The 18,561-nt window shown below is 33.1% G+C and overlaps 3 protein-coding genes across 5 annotated transcripts; 2 read left to right on the forward strand and 1 right to left on the reverse strand.

Annotated features, from left to right (window-relative positions):
- Positions 1–1,481: 1,481 nt before the first annotated feature.
- Positions 1,482–7,003, forward strand: LOC18603785 (aspartic proteinase-like). Of its 2 annotated transcripts, none has more exons than XM_018118656.2 (14): positions 1,482–1,641; positions 2,311–2,675; positions 2,763–2,823; positions 2,937–3,031; positions 3,120–3,232; positions 3,369–3,537; positions 3,622–3,661; positions 3,973–4,037; positions 5,263–5,376; positions 5,468–5,532; positions 5,615–5,771; positions 5,857–5,976; positions 6,422–6,510; positions 6,662–7,003. In XM_018118656.2, the coding sequence occupies exons 2-14, from the start codon at positions 2,325–2,327 to the stop codon at positions 6,744–6,746; spliced, it is 1,524 nt and encodes a 507-aa protein (XP_017974145.2). In that variant the 5' UTR covers positions 1,482–1,641; positions 2,311–2,324; the 3' UTR covers positions 6,747–7,003. The 2 variants fall into 2 exon arrangements, with proteins under 2 accessions (XP_017974145.2, XP_088662062.1); XM_088805936.1 differs by lacking the exon at positions 1,482–1,641 and adding an exon at positions 1,801–1,943.
- An 840-nt stretch (positions 7,004–7,843) lies between these two features.
- On the forward strand, positions 7,844–11,556 carry LOC18603786 (phytepsin-like). Of its 2 annotated transcripts, none has more exons than XM_007035961.3 (14): positions 7,844–7,992; positions 8,359–8,703; positions 8,783–8,843; positions 8,957–9,051; positions 9,135–9,247; positions 9,419–9,587; positions 9,677–9,716; positions 9,844–9,908; positions 10,031–10,144; positions 10,247–10,311; positions 10,452–10,608; positions 10,700–10,819; positions 10,972–11,060; positions 11,210–11,556. In XM_007035961.3, exons 2-14 carry the CDS (start codon positions 8,377–8,379, stop codon positions 11,295–11,297), a joined length of 1,503 nt encoding a protein of 500 aa, XP_007036023.3. In that variant the 5' UTR covers positions 7,844–7,992; positions 8,359–8,376; the 3' UTR covers positions 11,298–11,556. The 2 variants fall into 2 exon arrangements, with proteins under 2 accessions (XP_007036023.3, XP_088662056.1); XM_088805930.1 differs by lacking the exon at positions 7,844–7,992 and having other exon boundaries at positions 8,409–8,565; positions 8,664–8,703.
- A 4,942-nt stretch (positions 11,557–16,498) lies between these two features.
- Positions 16,499–18,216, reverse strand: DHNAT1 (Thioesterase superfamily protein). The gene is made up of 3 exons (XM_018118702.2): positions 17,936–18,216; positions 17,622–17,813; positions 16,499–16,841 (listed from the first exon to the last, which is right to left on the reverse strand). Exons 1-3 carry the CDS (start codon positions 18,065–18,067, stop codon positions 16,689–16,691), a joined length of 477 nt encoding a protein of 158 aa, XP_017974191.2. The 5' UTR covers positions 18,068–18,216; the 3' UTR covers positions 16,499–16,688.
- Between the last annotated feature and the right edge of the window lie 345 nt (positions 18,217–18,561).

Here is an 18,561-nt window from a genome sequence, read left to right on the forward strand (position 1 = left end):
AATGTGAATTCAGAAGGATGTAGCATATTACTCTGCCGTGAATGTGAGTATAGAATATATATGTAGCATATTATCAGGGTACCTTAATTCGGAAACTGGGTTCATATCTACATGCATTTCTAGCTGTATTGGCCGTTGGGTTTAACTAACATAAGTTGACTATAATTTGGAAAATGCAGTTGAAATTTGGTTGTTTAGCAAGTTTTTGATACTTGGTACCTTTGATGCTTTTGAATCCATATTCATTTTCATTTTTCAAGTGAAAGATAGAATAGACAGAAAGTACATTACCATAACACAGACAAGTGCAGAGCAACGCTTAAGCAACTATATAAACGGAACTTCTCTTGCCACTATACAAGGAGTTCCTTTTAGCGAACTGACTTCTGATTTCTTAACAAGAATTTACAACATTTTTATGTCAAACTGTATTACCTAGCATCATTTATCACCAACATCAAGATGAATTCAGCTTCTCAGGTAAATCTTAATTAGATTTCAAAATCCAAATCTATATCCCACCTTGAACAGGCAATTATATATTTTCAAGTAAAATCATTGCAACATTTGATTTACTAAGTAAAAGATCATTGAGCTTCAATATAATTCATCTTGCAATTAGCACATGGAATAAAACTAGGTGAACTTCTTTGGATTATCTCTAGTTCTGGAACTTGAAATACTTCTGCGACAATGGATGCCATTAGGCACCAGCAAGTCAAGTAGATTAGCAAAGGCTTCTTAGGTTCCACAACGTTCTTTGTTGCTTGGATGACTATATTAGTTAAGCTTCCCACTCTTCAAAGGCTTAAAAGCAGGGGGATTGGTCTTTCTAGCTTATAACTATTTCTTGTGCCACCAAGAGGATGAGCTTAGAGACATTCATTTTATACTTGCAGATACACCAAGCAAATTTGGGTAAAAGTTCTTAAAGATTCCTCGCTCTATTAAATTCTCTGAAAGGCAAATCACTAAGAGTTGCTACTCTCGAGATTGCTTGCAGAATGCTTGGAGTGCTTATATACATTCCTTATACAAATAGAAATGCTTTGCTTTAATCTGGTCTTGCTTGGGATGTTGTAGATCATTAATCTTGTATATAGAATACAGGTAGATAATTGTATTTGTATAATGGCACGTTGTCATATTGGTTGTACAGCTTGTGTCTTAAGTCTGTAACAGGTTCTACCCTGCTTCTTTTAGGACAATAGAATCTTCAAAAAAAAAAAAAATCCTTGTCTTGTTTCCTATGGTTACTTTTTGCTTTTTGTAGTCTAGTCTATATACAGGCGAAAAAATGAGCGCCCTCTGGGTTTCCTCCGGGCATTCATTGAAAACCAGCACCTTGGCATTGGAGCCCCACCATCTTGAACCACATGCACCACGAGAAATTTCGCGGAGTGTTCCAAAACAGAAGGAGGGAATGACTTTGGAAACCTCTGTCTTTGTCAGTATTCGCCCCCAGTACACTCAACTCCTGTCAATAAGGTGAGCTGAATGGCGAGAAAAGAGAGTTGCTCATCAGTCATTACACTCAAAACTGTTTATCTTCGGTCTTTTCCTCAGCTTTTGTTACGTTGAAGCCTTTTCTTCTATACTCTTTGCTGATCCTGCTTCCTCCTTAAGCTTGCTTAGTCTCAGGTATCATCACCACAACCTTGCTATCAATTCATTATCTATATGTTAATTTGTACTCTGATACAATAAACAAAATGCCTACATCTTGTTAGCCACCTAAGTCATATGATTATTTTTGATAATAACTATTTATGGGTTTATTTGCCTTCCAGAGCGCTCCTTGTGTTTTTATTTATAGGGACTACTTGTAACCTCTGGCAAACCTAGACGTAGCTTACAAAATATCATCATCTTGTTAACTGCATGCCACAGAATGTTTGTTCTGTTTGGGATAGGACTTAGTGGGAATTGATCTTGTAGAAGAGGTACCCAATTTACCTTCTTTTTTTTATCCTTTTTGTTTTCATTTGATAGTGTTGTGTAATAGCCCTGAAACCGTGACTCATACAACAAAAAATTAAGTATGAAAGAGAACAAAATCAAACGCAGACGAACACAAACAATTTACATGGTTCAACATAAGAGTTCCTCCCACCAGCAGGCAGGAATGGATGACAGAGAATTTCCTCATTTAGAAATACGAGATTACAACAATATGTCACAGGCTTTTATTACATCCTTTTCTATGACCTTTCAACACACTCCGTGTATGAATGTCATGATTTAATAAAATTTGTATATGCTATTTTCTTTGTCTGATAGTAGAGTTGTTTTCTTACCCGATGGACACAGGATACCTTGTATAAATGGGGGATAAGAATTTTTTGCTGGTGATGTGTTTATTGGCATCTACCTTGTACGTGGCTATTGCTTCCTCAGATGGTCTAGTAAGAGTTGGTCTAAAGAAACAACGCTTTGACATTAACAGTATAAATGCTGCTAGAATTAAAGGGAAGGACAGTATGTATGCTAAGGGAGAAGGCTCTACCACTCATGACTCAGATGATTCAACACTGAATACAGTCTCCCTGAAGAACTATTTGGATGTTCAGTATTTTGGAGAAATTGGAATTGGTTCACCACCACAGAAGTTCACTGTCATCTTTGATACTGGCAGTTCCAACCTATGGATCCCATCTTCACACTGTTACTTTTCAGTGAGTTTCACTTTGTAAAAGTTCCTTTCAAGTTGAAACGGCGATGCTATTCCATTGCTTTGAATATTAAGCTCTTTCTCCATGCAGGTTGCTTGCTTTTTTCACTCTAGATACAACTCTAGCAAGTCCAGTACATACACGGAGATCGGTAATAATTATGGAGCAGGATCTCCAGATACCGTGTTACAATTCAATGGAGGGAGAGAGAAACCCTTTTTCAGATTTCTAATCAAGAACTGATTCTTATTAATTTTGATCCAGGGAAACCTTGCAAAATTCATTATAGTTCTGGAACGATTTTGGGCTTCTTCAGTGAAGATAATATAAGAGTTGGGGACCTTGTTGTCAAAAATCAAGTAGGCGCCTTTTCTTCTCAAGTTCTATCATGCTAATACCCTTTTATTTAATTGACGTCAGACTGTTAATACTCCTATCATCTTTCAGGTATTTACAGAAGCCATAAGAGAAGGAAGCGCTATTCTCTCTTTGGCAAGTTTTGATGGGATACTTGGACTCGGGTTTCAGGACATGTCTGTGGGGAATGTGGCGCCACTTTGGTGCAGTTCTTGGCCCTAATCGAGCATAATATTGTTTTATTTTTACCTCCAATTAAGTGTTAGACAGGGGATATCGCTTCTGCACTATGTTTGCTTTTGTCACTATGAATAAATGTTTTTCATGCTTTTGATGCAGGTACAGTATGATGCAACAAAGCCTAGTTGTCCAGAAGGTATTCTCCTTCTGGTTCAACAAAGATCCATCAGCCAGCGAGGGAGGTGAGATTGTCTTTGGTGGTGTTGATCAGAAGCACTTCAAGGGAAAGCATACTTATGTTCCGGTCGCTCAGAAAGGTTATTGGCAGGTGCACTTCCTATCTTTTAATTTTCCATGAATTTCTATATCAACTCTCTAGAAAATTTTCATTGAAAAATGGTTGTTTTTCTAGATTGATTTGGCAGATTTTCTAATCGCAGACCATTCCACAGGTAATGCTACTGTACAGTTTGATCATGGTAGGATTGTTGTCGTTTCCTTTTTATTATTGTTGTTAATCACCAATGTCTGAATACAAATAACGGAAAAAACAGGGTAGAATTGTGGTTGCATAATGACCACAGTTTTAGGAGTCCATTGCATTCTGAATGATAGCTAGGCATCACTATATCCAAGCTGCAAAACCTTTAGTTATTGTGCATATAGAGCCTTTGCTATGACTATTTAAAGCAAACCACAGGTAGGGAAATCCTCCAATATGCCTAAAATTCAAACCTTACAGTATTCCAAATTACTATTGCAGGATTTTGCACTCGTAACTGCACCGCAATAGTGGATTCAGGCACATCCTTCATTGCTGGCCCCACAGTATGTGCAGCTATCTTTATAGCAAGAGTCAAAAATTAAATTTTTAAGAAGCTTCTTCGGACTCTAATAGCATGTTTGGTTAAGGGAATGACCTCTATTCTTTCAAAAATTTTCTCTCTATGTTTGGTATGTTTATAGTGGAAGAAATAAGAATGGCTATTCTTCAAAATCACCCTAAACTTTGGAATAGTTAATATCATATTTTCTCATGATATTAGCTATTCCATGCCCATAAGAATAGAATTCAAAACATTTCAAACTAAAATGTCCTTACTTTCTTTGAAAAATGACAAATCTAAACTTATAAAATTAATGTTTTATATTAAAAAATTAAAAACATTAATATTTTAATATTTTAATTATAAATAAATATTAATATTTTAAAAATATTAATTGTAAAATTTTTAAGTGAAAATATAAATTAAAAGAATACAAAATAAAAAAATAAAAATTAGACTAATACTTAACAATAAATTATTAAATTATTAAAATTTTAAGTTTAATAAAAATAAAAATTAAATGATTAAAAAAGAAAAAAATTACTTAATTTTATCTTTTGGTATAAATTTTACTAAATTATATAAAAAGTATTTTTGTTTTTGATGAAAATAAATCTTATTATAATAAAGAGTTTAAGTTTTCAATTATACATTAAAAAATATTTTGAGTTTAAAAATTAATTAAAAGTATTAATATTTTAATTATAATTATAGTTAATTTATAAATAAAATATTAATATGTTAAAATTTTAATGACTAAATTATAAATAAAATATTTATATTTATATTATCAAATTATTAATATTTAAATAAATTATAAAATATTAATATTTAAAAATAAAATACAATAAAAATTAATAATCATAATAACATTTAAATTATAAATAATATATTAATATTTTATAATATTAATCATTAAATTATAAATAAAATATTAATATTTAAAAATAAAATGAAAAATAATAATATAAATAATAAAAAATATTTTATCTTTTTATTTTCTATTCTTTTTAATTTCAAAGTTATTTTTAACAACCAAACATTAAAATAAATTATAATAGCTATTCCTATTTTCTATTCGTCATATCAAACTAAATAATAACTATTTTATTTTATTCTCATAATATTTTATTTTCACAAAATAATTATTTTATTTTATTCTTATCTATTCTGCGAACCAAAAGGTATTGTTTTATAAGCTTGCTTAACAAGATCACCAATTTCAGGCTGCTGTGACAAAAATTAACCATGCTATTGGAGCAAAAGGATTCGTGAGCATGGAATGTAAAAAAGTAGCTGCTCAGTATGGAGATCTGATGTGGGAGCTCTTGTTATCAGGGGTTTGTCTGTCTTGAATTTTCCATATTGTACTATTATCATGACTGTAGATCATGTCTTTTATAGGTCTATATTTCATGCTTTCCTCTACAGCTACAGCCTGACAAATTATGCTCGAACATTGGTGTGTGTTTCAACAATGGCACTCGGCAACTAAGGTTAGGCACCCCTTCTTTCTTTGTCGATACTCTGCTGAATACTCAGTTTCCAAGTACTAAATGAAAATATGAATCCGCACAGCAATTCTATTGAAATGGTGGTAGAACAAAAGAGAGAGAGGCACACAGAAGTTGGCCAGGACCTTCTATGCACTGCTTGTGAGTTGATCCTAGCATGGATACGGACTGAGCTTATGGAAAATAAAACTAAAGGAAGAGTAATTGAATATGTGAACAAGGTCCTCTACCTATACATTATTACTTAAAAAATTTCTGCATAATGTGAGACTAACAATTAATTATATTCATTTAACTCTGATGAAGTTGTGTGATAACCTGCCAAATCCAACGAGAGAACTAGCTGTTGATTGTGACAAAGTACCAACTATGCCACCTGTTTCATTTATCATCGGGAACAAATCATTCAACCTCACTCCGGAGCAGGTACGGTTAGTTCATTAAATTCCTCTGACCTCATAAAGGAAAGTCTATACATCTAATTGGAAGTGCCTGTTTCAAATTGGAGGTGAATGAAAGGAATAAACACTTGAGTTAGTTTTCAGATGAAGAGGAGAATATAGAACTCTTTAAGAAAATGCTTTCCATTTTCCATCCCCACGTTTGCTTCATATGATCACTGAAGTTAGTTAATACTTAACTAGGTTTGGAGTTTTTTATTTTTCAAATTTCGACATTTAGTAACTACTGTTACTTAATTTGTTCATTATATATATTCAGAGTAAAAGTGGAAATTAGGGAGATGAGAAAACATTTCCCAAAATCAAATCAAAGATGCCTCTTAATTTTTCACTTATTTCTCTTTATTTCATGAAGTTCATGTGAAATACAACATCTTCTGCTTCTTATTGTCTTTTCATCACTGAACCAGTACATCCTCAAAGTGGAACAAAATTTCTCTACCTTCTGCATCAGTGGTTTTATTGCATTGGACGTTCCTCCTAGCCAGGGTCCTCTCTGGTAACTTCTCATGCCTTGGCTATCTGGCCATCATTAGAATTACTGGAAAAATAATAATTCACATGATAAATGCTTTGACAATTGTTGTAGTATTAGTATTGTTATTGTTTTTAATTGTTTCTTCATTCATGCATATTTCATCTGTGCGTAGGATTCTCGGGGCAATCTTCATGGAAGCATATCATACAGTGTTTGATTTTGGTAATCTCCGGGTAGGATTTGCAGAAGCTGTTTAAAGAATGATCCAGCGCTCTTTAATTTGCAAGATGAATGAATGGTTGAGTATGAATAGATGATGGACGTCGATGAATGGATAATAAATTGCTATATTATACTTGTGATGTTGTATTAATGTATTGATGTGCTAGGCAACGTGTTATCCTTTACTTGCTGCATCCCAAATTGAAGGGAAAAGATTTTCAGGAGGTAGTTTATAGATATATCAACTTTATTGCCCCATCTATTATATTTTTGCTCAGCAACTTTATTGCCATATTGGCACCTGGACTTTAGCATTCAGCCTCCAATCACATTTCTATACTGAAAAATTTTGTTCAGTAAATCAAACAAATGAGACTATGATCAGATGGTGGTTGATCCAGAGAGGAAGCATCCGCGTCGTCAGTGTCAGTGTCATTGTATTGCTTTGCTCAAGGTGGTTAAGAAAAACCTAAACAGCAGCTGACAAGACAAGAGAGTTCTTCCAAAACAGCATTTAGAGATGTTAGTTCATAGCCGGACAAAGATTGTACATTAATTAAATTAAAAGCCGGTTGCTTGAGCTGCTTATACTCTTTAAAAATCGACCAACTTCACCTACACGCAGTTTTTATTTTCTCCAGTTTTAGATTGTCTTGTCTAGTGGCAAACTATACGTCCATCTACAATCAGGTAACTAGCTACCTGGTTCGTATGAGGAATCAAGTGCTCAACTCGCGTTAAGGCCATATCAACGTTGGAACTTGAACATAAACTGAACTGAAATAGAGTCAAATGCTTATACATGTTGACCCAGGATATTTGTACAAGGAATACAAAGAGGGCCGACGGGGGGACCTGCAAAAGGAGGGAGATCAAGAGTTCCCGGAACGAGCAATATGGCTGTAAGCTGTGCCATCAGCGACCTCCGAAAATTGAATACTGTCCTGTTGTAAATTAAGATGAACAAGGCAATCTTCCATTTTGTACAAACTCACTTATCTGCTCTGCACTGCACGCATGTTGCTTTGCCAAGCCCATACTCATAATGGCAGTTATTGGAAACTACGTGGTAGTTTCGCGGGCAGAGCAGAAAGGTCGTGAATGAGGGACTATTTCTTTCAAGTACTGCCGTCACAACTCATCTCTTCCTACTTAAAGGAGCAACAGCAACCACAAAAAGAAACATTTTGGCAGCTCACTCCCTCCTCTCCCCTCCCCTGCTTAATGAATTTTGCGAATCTGTTCACCAGAATTTGCCTTCCAAACTCTCATCACCCTCAGGTATGAACTTCCTAATTATTTCTCACAACCCTAAACCGTCCTTTTATTAATATATACATACTTCGGGTTAACAAGGCTATTCTAATCTTATTCTTATATTTATCGCTTCATGATTTTGCATTCTCTCTCTTGCATTAAGATGCCGTGTCATTCTACTTTTGTCTCTAAGCTACTGTGTAATATGAATAGTGGCCAAGAGTTCTAATGCTACCAGGTGTAGTTAACTAAATCAATTAATTGAAGCTGTTAAAATAAATAATGAGAAGCCTCTGTATTGTACATCCTTCTGCAAAAGCTTTACATGGCATGTAAATTTCTTCTGTTATTATACGCTTTCTACTAAAGCTTGTCTTAATTTTATTTTAGGCCCGAACATAATACAGCATGGGCATTAAGTTCGTTCTGACTACAATCTGTATATGGAATTGGATAGCCTCCTGGGTTCTCACTGCTTCATCTAATGAGCTAGTGCGGATCAGTCTGAAAAAGCAGCCTTTAGACCTTAAAAGAATAAATGCTGCAAGGATCACCGGACTAGAGCTTGAAAGCAATGTGAATGATCAGGAAGCAGATGTAATATATCTAAAGAATTATCTAGATACCCAATATTATGGAGAAATTGGCATAGGTTCACCCTCTCAGAGCTTTTCTGTTGTCTTTGACACTGGCAGCTCTAATCTTTGGGTGCCATCTTCAAAATGCCTTTTTTCTGTAAGTCTCGCCTTGAATATTCAGTGTGTTACCGTTGCTCAGCCATGGGAACTACTTTGTGAAGTGTGACTTTATGCAGATTGCTTGTCATCTCCATTCCAAGTTTTGGGCAAGGCTATCCAGAACTTATACCAAGATTGGTAATTTTGCTGCCTTCATTATGTTTGACAAGTTCTTTTCCCTTTTTTTTTTCTGCATTTGTATGCATGTCTTCCCTTAACACCTTTTTGCAACATTCTTCAAATTCTTTCAGGGATACCTTGCCAAATCCACTATGGCTCTGGATCTATTTCTGGATTCTTTAGCCTAGATCATGTTAAAGTTGGAGATATTGCTGTCAAAGATCAAGTAAGTTACTATTCATGTCAAATAATATGCTCTAAGTGATTGTGTTTCAAAAGAGTTATGGTGTAACATCTACTATCCTTCAGGAGTTTATAGAGATTACAAGGGAAGGTTATCTACCATTCCTAGTTGCCAAATACGATGGGATCCTAGGACTTGGGTTTCAGGAAATTTCTGTGGAACAAGCTACTCCTCTGTGGTATAATTTTTAAATGATTTATAATAAGTTAACCTTGCAGCTTCATTTTGATGATTTAGTCCTAGTGTTTTTTTTTCCTTTTTCTTGTTTATTATATGTCTATATATTTTTGCTTTTTTCAATTAACTGTTAGCAATAGATATATCATAGTCCACAGCACTATATATTCAGGTTTAATATGGTGCAACAAGGGCATGTTAGTCAGAAAATTTTCTCTCTCTGGCTAAATCGAGATTTAACATCAGAGGTAGGAGGTGAAATTGTCTTTGGAGGACTTGACTGGAGGCACTTCAGAGGTGAACACACTTATGTTCCGGTTACCAAAAGCGGTTATTGGCAGGTCTTTGTAGTCGATAATTTGCTTAAATTCTCGAGCTTCTTCTCATGATCAAGGTTGATATTTAACTATAGTTTCATTCATCATTCCAGATTGAGGTGGGAGATATATTAGTAGAAAACAACTCAACAGGTACCTTGTATCAACCCTGTTTAGTCATTAACAATGAAACTTTATCTAACAAAAAGTTTGTAGAGCATTAGATGATTATAATTGGGTTTATGAAAAGAAATGCAGCCTTAATACGTTTATTTGGCAGGACTATGCAAGAATGGCTGCGCTGCCATTGTGGATTCAGGGACATCCTTAATTGCTGGGCCAACTGTATCTGTTCATAACATTCACATTCTAATCAATCTAATATAATCGCAGTTGATTTTTATAATTTCTTGATTGGTTGTTTTCAATGTTATCATTCTTTAAGGCTTACTAGCAGTCATTTCCAGGAAATTGTGGCACAGATCAACCGTGGAATTGGAGCAGAAGGAATTGTAAGCTTGGAATGCAAAAATGTTGTTTCCAAGTATGGGTATTCCTTGTGGGACTCCTTAATATCTGGGGTTTGTTCTTTTTCCATTTAAGATCTTTTTTTATTAGTCTTTTAAAATCCTAAAACTTAATTGGTTGAAGGGATATAGCTTAAAGTTTACCTCTCTCTGCAGGTACGGCCTGAAATTGTGTGTGTTGATATTGGGTTATGTTCATATAATGGATCACAGAATATGAGGTAACAGTTTCATTCTTGTCGTCTCTCTTGAAACCCCCCAAATTTTCCTTTCTTTATCATTGGAACCGTTACTTGGGAAAAGTGGGGTCTGGTTATTTTGAGTTAGTATAAGGAGGAGCACTCAACCTGAATTGGTGCAGTGGTGGCGTCAAGACAGTGGTAGAAAATAAAACTAGGGAAGGATCACCAATTGGTGAGACTGCTCTGTGTACTTTCTGTGAGATGATTGTTTTCTGGATCCAAGTTCAGCTCAAACAACAGAAAACAAAGGAAAAAGTGTTCAAACATGTGAATCAGGTGCGGACAATAATTTTATCTTTATCTAATATCAGATGGACGAAACATGTGCACGGCCCAGGACTAATAACTCTTTCTTTCTATGTCAAAGTTGTGTGAAAATCTTCCAAATCCTATTGGAAAATCATTTGTCAACTGTGATGACCTTGAAACTCTGCCAGACGTTACATTTACCATCGGAAACAATCCATTCCCTCTTACTCCGCAACAGGTAACATCCAGTGGTTATGGTCGTTGATGCTGCAATGCAAACATATGTAAATTGAGAATCTGGATAACGAAAACAAGTTGTACTGCAGCATTTCTTCTCTCCCTATATGCCTTAACCACAGAATTTTAATGTGTTTTTCTGTTGGCATATAGTATATTCTTAAAGTTGAAGAAAGATGTTCTACTGTGTGTGTCAGTGGCTTTGTTGCTTTCGATGTGCCTCCCCCACGAGGTCCACTCTGGTACGATGACATTCTCTGTTCGATTATTTCTGGTTGCTGTGTAGCCGTAGCTGAGAAATGCCACAAACATGAGTTAGCTCCTAACGTGATTCTGCATTTGGAGATTTACTTGAATCTGTGTTATTAATTCACTCTGGTGAATGCTGCAGGGTACTCGGAGATACGTTTCTGAGCGCTTACCATACAGTGTTTGACTTCGGAAATCTGCGGGTAGGATTTGCAAAAGCTGCAAAATAGTCCTAACTGGATTTCCCCAGCCTCCATATTTGCTCATGTTAATCCACAGACGGATAACCAAGGATGCATCACTTGTTAGATTCTATATGCATTTGCCCATTCTGCTTCAAATGTCTTGTGTAAAGGTTAATATGTCAGTGTTCTACTTAAATAAGTTCTCCTATAATATAACAATAAAAAAAGGATGAAATTATTTATATATATATATATATATATATATGACAAAATAAAATATTTTGTATCATTCTTTATACTCGAATATTTGACTCATTAATTGACGTATGATCTTCTTACTTAAAAGGCAATGCCCATTGGTATCCCTTTCTATTATAATGCCATAACGTTATTTTAATGCCAATTATTGTTGCTATCATCACAACAATAACCCCATTTCCCTTTCAGTTTTCACAATTGATTCCTCTTCTTAATCTAAATACTGTCCGAAGATGATGAAATCCTTTGCCCCCTCCACGGCCATTGGTACCTTTTTATTATAATGCCAAGTGTCCATTTACCTCATGTACAGAGAACGGTAATTTAATGCCAATTGTTGTTGCTGTCATTACAACAATAACCGCATTTCCCTTTCAGTTTTTACAATTAATTCCTCCTTTTATTCTAAATTAGTTTCTCTTCTTATTTTAAATATGGTCGGAAGAAGATGAAAACAACATAAAGAATACAAGGGAATGTTAGTGCATTCTCATTAATGAATAAAGAGTATAAGGTTTTTACATACAGTTGCTTTTCAACTAATCAAGAAAATAGGGAATTCTTATCTGTCAAAAGACCCTTCCAGTCCATGTACTTTTAATTTTTTTTAATTTAATATCTATACTCAAAATAGAAGTAATTTAGTCTCTTAATTTTAAAAATTGTGTCAATTTAGTCCCTCCTCTCAACGGCATCCAATTTTACCGTTAAAGGATGACATCAATATTGATGTCAGCGATGACATCAACGTTGACATATCATATTTTGATGACATGGCATGCCACGTGGCACGCTACAATGACATGACAGTGCTAACGTGGCACTGACATGCTAACACGTCAGTGCCACGTGATAGATCAAAAAAATTAAAAAAAAAATTTATCACATCATAGGAACTAAATTGAACAAAAATATATAATATATGGATTAAATTGAATAAAATTTAGATGTTGAGGGACTAAATTGAAAAAAAATATTTGAGAAATATAAATCTTTAAGTAGATAATTGATTTGCTTGGGGATGTTAACGGGTACCTTATTATAGGGTACTCATGAGTACTTGATCCGGTTACACTTGGTTAGGGTACTCCATAAACGGTTTTGGGTAGGGTTTGGGTAGTGATTTCACTATCTGAATCGAGTTTGAGTAGGGTTCGGGTACCACCCCTTGGGTACCTGTTACCCGAACTTGATTACTATTTATAAATATTTTATTATTATTTTAATAATTAAATTAAAATTTTACAATTTTTACCAACTTTACAAGCAATTTTTTTTGTTAAAAACTAACAAATATATGAAAAGTATGGTTACTCTAATTATTAATATGATGACATTAATATATTTAAAATAAAAATTATTAGATTGTTAATTATGTTTCAATAATTTGAATATTATTTCATATTATAAAGGAATATAATTACTATTATATATATAATTTTAATATAAATATATTTACTTTCTATTTTGTATTAACATTACAAAAATTATGACTTATAAAATTATTAATTATAATATATATACGATTATTTATATAATCTTATAATAAATATACTTAAAGAAAGCTTTTGAGATTAGAATGGTTTTGGAACTTAAATGTTTTTTTTTTAATTTCATGAAATTAAGAACAAATCCTTATAATTAATTAAATTAACTCATGAAACTATTATTATTAATTAACTTGTAATGTATTTTAATATATATAATTTATATATTGTGTTAATTTATGAGGAATATAATTACTATTTTATATATTAAAATATTTTTTATGTATGCGTGTGTGTATATATATATACTTTAAATATAAATATATTTACTTTTTATTTTGTATTAACATTGCAAAAATTATAACTTATAAAATTATTAATTACAGTATATATATATATATTTGTTTATATAAACTTATAACATATAAATCTAAAAGGAAGTTATGAGATTAGAAAAGTTAATTGGGTAATTGGGTACCCATGAAGAAGATTTTAATAATTTTTTTATTTAATCGAGTATTTAAACGGGTTTGGGTAATTATAGGGTAGTGGGAATGTATTAGGATTAGGGTTAGGGTAATAATTTTTAAATTATTCGGATAATTAATAGGTTTAGAGTATTTGATTTTTAATAGGGTTAAGGTTCAGGACCTCGAAATTAATAGGTACCCTACCCATTGACATCCCTAGATATGCTTATTAATAAACTAAATATTTAAGTGTAAAAGATTTATGATGTTAAATATATATATATATATATATATATATATATATATTCTTACTTGATTATTTGATTCTAGAATATGTAAATTAATTTATATTTTTTACAAAAATTAAGTTTGAATACTCCTCCTATAAAAAAATTTTGAAAAAAATTCTATACCTGAAGTCAAATTTAGATAAATAACTTATATTACATTAGCATAAAATAATATAAAATGACTAAATAAATTATTTTTTCTTCTATTTGTAATAGTATAAAAATTTGAAATTTAGTTAACTTAGTTTTTAACTTGAGCCAAAGTCAAATTAGCAAAATATGTTGATTTAGTTTTTTCTTTTTAAAAAATGAAAAACGAAGATATGGAGTTAGTGATAATTATAAAAATAATTTTTCATTTTAACTTGCTTAATTTGGACATGACAAACCTCTTATTACAACCATAATATCTGAGCTCCACGCTTCTAATTTTTTATTTATTTTTTATGTTTTTATTTTGTTTAATATTTCAAGTTATATTTTTTAAGTTGAAATTTCCTAGATTAAAGACTTTATTTATAGTTGATAAAGTTAAATATAACTATAAATATTTGCACCATTTTATTTTATTAACAAATTTTTTGTAGATCCAAATTAATAATTTAAATTTAAATTTAGCAAAATTTGATTGTGGTATTTGAATTTAAATAAAATCGTTTTATAAGAAATTTTGAGTAAATTTAAATAAAAGGTAAATTGGGTAAGAGTTGAATAATTGCAAAAGAATATGTATTTGTAAATTGTGAAAGTTGTAATTAAATCAACATATTTTGCTAATTTGAGTAAATTTAAATAAAAGGTAAATTAGGTAAGAGTTGAATAATTTCAAAAGAATGTATACTTGTAAATTGTGAAAGTTGTAACTAAATCAACATATTTAGTCATTTTATATTATTTTATTTTAACTAATGCAAGTTATTCATCTAAATTTGACTCTAGGTATGAAATTTTTTTAAAATTTTTTTGTAAAAGGAGCATTCAAACTTAATTTTTGTAAAAAAGATAAATTGGGTAAGAGTTGAATAATTGCAAAAGAATATGTATTTGTAAATTGTGAAAGTTGTAACTAAATCAATATATTTTGCTAATTTGAGTAAATTTAAATAAAAGGTAAATTAGGTAAGAGTTGAATAATTTCAAAAGAATGTATACTTGTAAATTGTGAAAGTTATAACTAAATCAACATATTTAGTCATTTTATATTATTTTATTTTAACGAAAGCAAGTTATTCATCTAAATTTGACTCTAGGTATGAAATTTTTTTAAATTTTTTTTATAGAAAGACCATTCAAACTTAATTTTTGTAAAAAAGATAAATTAATTACATATTATAGAATCAAATAATCCAATAATAAAATATTTATATATATTTTTAATACTAAAAATCTTTTACACTTAAATATTTGGCTTATTGATAAGCATATCAATAATCTACTTAAAGATTTGTACTTTTTAAATATTTTTTCAATTTAGTTCCTCAACATCTCAATTTTATTCAGTATAATCTATGTACTATATATTTTTATTCAATTTAGTTCTTATGACATGGTAGAATTTTTTTTCAAAAGTTTTTTGATTTGCCACGTGACACTGCCACATCATCATATAGTGCCATGTGACATTACCACGACATCATGTCAGTGTTACATCAGCACTGTCACATCATCGTATAGTGTCACGTGGCATTACCACGTCACCACTCGATGCCATGTGACATGCTATATCATCAAGATATAACATGTCATCGCTGACATAATTCTTTAATGATAAAATTGGATGCCGTTAGGAGAAGGGACTAAATTGATACAATTCTCAAAATCAAAAGATTAAATTTATTCTAATTAATTACAAGTTCAACTAACATTGAAACACCTAAACAGTAGATTTGAAACGGCTGTGCTTTGATGCTGCCTTAAATGAAACGGTGCGTTTAAATCCTGTTAAAATGATGCGTTTTATTCTTTCCTTCATTTCCAGCTTTCTGCGTTTTGCTGTCTTCATCAGTTTGCATTTTGGCTTCTTTACTTTTTAATCTGATTTCTGGACTTATCCTTCATCACATTGCCTAACAAATACATCTTCAATTTCTTATTCTATCTCTAATCCTCCATCTCCACTTTACCAGGCAAAAAGTCTCCCCAACTCCACCTGCGAACAAACACTCTCCTTCCACTGGCGCCAACTGCTACTGACTTCTCTGTTTATTCAGGACTGCATTTCGTATCATTTGTATGACTCGTGAATTAATCCGCCAAAATTCCTGCACTTGCTGTCTACAATGTGCTATCTGCTTATCGATATCTTACTCTAGTAGTAATTACTATTTTCAATACCTCAAGTATATATACCTTAATTCAAGATAAATGGAGTTGGTGTTCAATTGACAGGAAATAACAACTGTTGCTCTATGATTTTGTAGCCCGTAGCATTTTATTTTTCTGCTAGATGAGGGGATTCGCTTAGTAAACTAGCTAAAAGGAAACAAAATTGTAGTTACTGTCATCATTATCATGGATTTCTAGAATTCTTGTCTTACTTGAGGTTGTTGTTGATGTTGAGCCACCGACAACTGGCCATTTCGAATACACCTTTCCTTGATTACATGCTTCTGCTGAAGCTGGACTCATGGTTAGCTCGTTTATAATCATGTTCCACATAATTGAATTGATCATTGCCACCACTTTTTTCCACCAGATCGGACTTACAATATTCTTTTACTTACCTAAGCAGAAGATTAGGATTTAAGCAAATATATATGATGGATTAGATATATATAACATTGCAGAAATTGTTGTTCAATTAACCAAGGGATGTACATGTGTACAGGTGATCTGGAATTCGTTGTTAAATTTGTTGTTGCTGTCATTACAGCAAATATAGAGCCAAGTATATCTCAGAAAATAAAAAAAAATACAGAACCGAGTCCAATATCATAGCTTGGCAAACTTCTTGAGATTCTCTCCAGCATCCTTTGCATGCTCTGGCACAGGCATGTTGCACAGAAGACTAACCCTCGATGAGGATACCAAGGATCTGCTCCCTGAGCTTGAAGGGTCTGTTTTCCATAGTCGAACCTCCCATACCTGTTGAAATTTACAATTTGGCAGCGTTGTGAAACAGCCGTGATTAGTATCATAATTATAGTTTCAACAACGTTGTTTAAGGCATGGTGCATTGGCATTTAAGACCAAAACAGTACATACTGATCTTCGATCTGAATGCTTTTCCACTAGAAATTATAACATGCTTTTTCTATCATTTTGGCAAATGTAAAGATCTGGCTCAGTGGTATTAATGGCAATTAGTTGATTTGGTAAATGAGACTTAGCAAGAATCAACAGCAAGGACAAGGAAGGGATACTTAAAACTGAAACCGTGAAACACTGTCATCGTATGCCTCGTTGTTGTTGGATGGGGAGCAAACAACACAAGTATATATAGAATGATGCACATATTTTAGCGTGAAGCTTATCAGATTGGGCAACCAAAAGGGTTGTGGTTTGGTCATAAAAATTTTCAACCTCGATGGGAATTATTGTATTATGATATGTTAAAAAAGGAAAGTGATCAATAGTGTAGGAAATCAAAGAATTTGTGTTTTTAAGTAGCTGCAATCAAATATCTACAGACAATCACGTGATATATATTTTGGTGATGGGGTGGAAAGACCAATGTTTTGCATGTTTTAAAATTGTAAAATTTGATATTAATAAAGTAATAATAGAAGACCGTCCAGCTATTTACAGAGCATTTATACATTTACATCTAGATTGCAGCATTGGGAAATGGTAAATGAATATGCAAATTAAGTAGTAATAGTGGTTAGAAAGTTGGGTACCTAGTGGCTACTCAAGATCACCTACCTGAATGGTCTTGCCAACGTTGACCGGGGTGGCCTCAGCGAAGATAAGGTCCCCCAGTTCGGCGCGCTTCAAATGATTGATGCTAAGGTGGATTCCAGCCACTCTTTGGTAACCGCTAGCCATGTGAGCCCCGATGCTAGCCAGCGCCTCCGCTATCAGAGCCGAAACTCCACCGTGCAACACCTTGAATGGCTGCTTTGGCAATAGCCAATCGCAACATTATTAATTAATTAATTTTTTAAACTGGAAAAGATTACTAAGTTGGAACCATCGAGGCATCAAAAAGACAAAAAATATACAATCTGAGAACTCACCTGGCAGCACTTTTGGGTGACTTGAAGGCGTCCGGTGACTTTGGTGGGGGACAAATCTTGTAATTCAAACCCAAATACATGCAGGGGAGCGTCCAGATTAGCTGTCTTTGCCGAAGATGATGGGTCATCCATTAGCAGTGAACTGTAAGCACACAAGGGACAGATAGTTAGAATTAAGGGGTTAGAACTTGGGTCGTTTGTGTCTGAGAAACTAGGATTTTGGAAAAAGATATGGTGGCGTGTGGTTGGGCTTGGGTAAGTGCGGGTGCTGGTGTGAATTTGTTGTCATCTACTAGACATTGCTTTCTGTTTTTCATCGCTCTTATTAGGCCTGAGAGTTGAGCAGAGAAGGGGTGTTTTGGTATATTAGCATAGCTGCTTATGTGGTGGTAGGTGTGCCTCGTGGGAAATGAAGAATTGTTCATATATTGTAGGCCAAAATTGGGGGTTTGGTTAGGTAGCTCCAATCCCATCGCAATGGGTCACTTGGCGCCCCTGCCACCGGCTAACGCTTCAAACTTGGACCCATTTCCTAGTGGCTCAAGCCATAAATACATGATTCTAAATGTCAAGTTAAGATATAAATATATTAAATATTACTTTAACTCATTAATAAGATTTGAATT

Source organism: Theobroma cacao, chromosome 4 (assembly GCF_053813885.1).
Source record: "Theobroma cacao isolate CCN51 chromosome 4, ASM5381388v1, whole genome shotgun sequence".
Classification (NCBI taxonomy): Eukaryota; Viridiplantae; Streptophyta; class Magnoliopsida; order Malvales; family Malvaceae; genus Theobroma; species Theobroma cacao.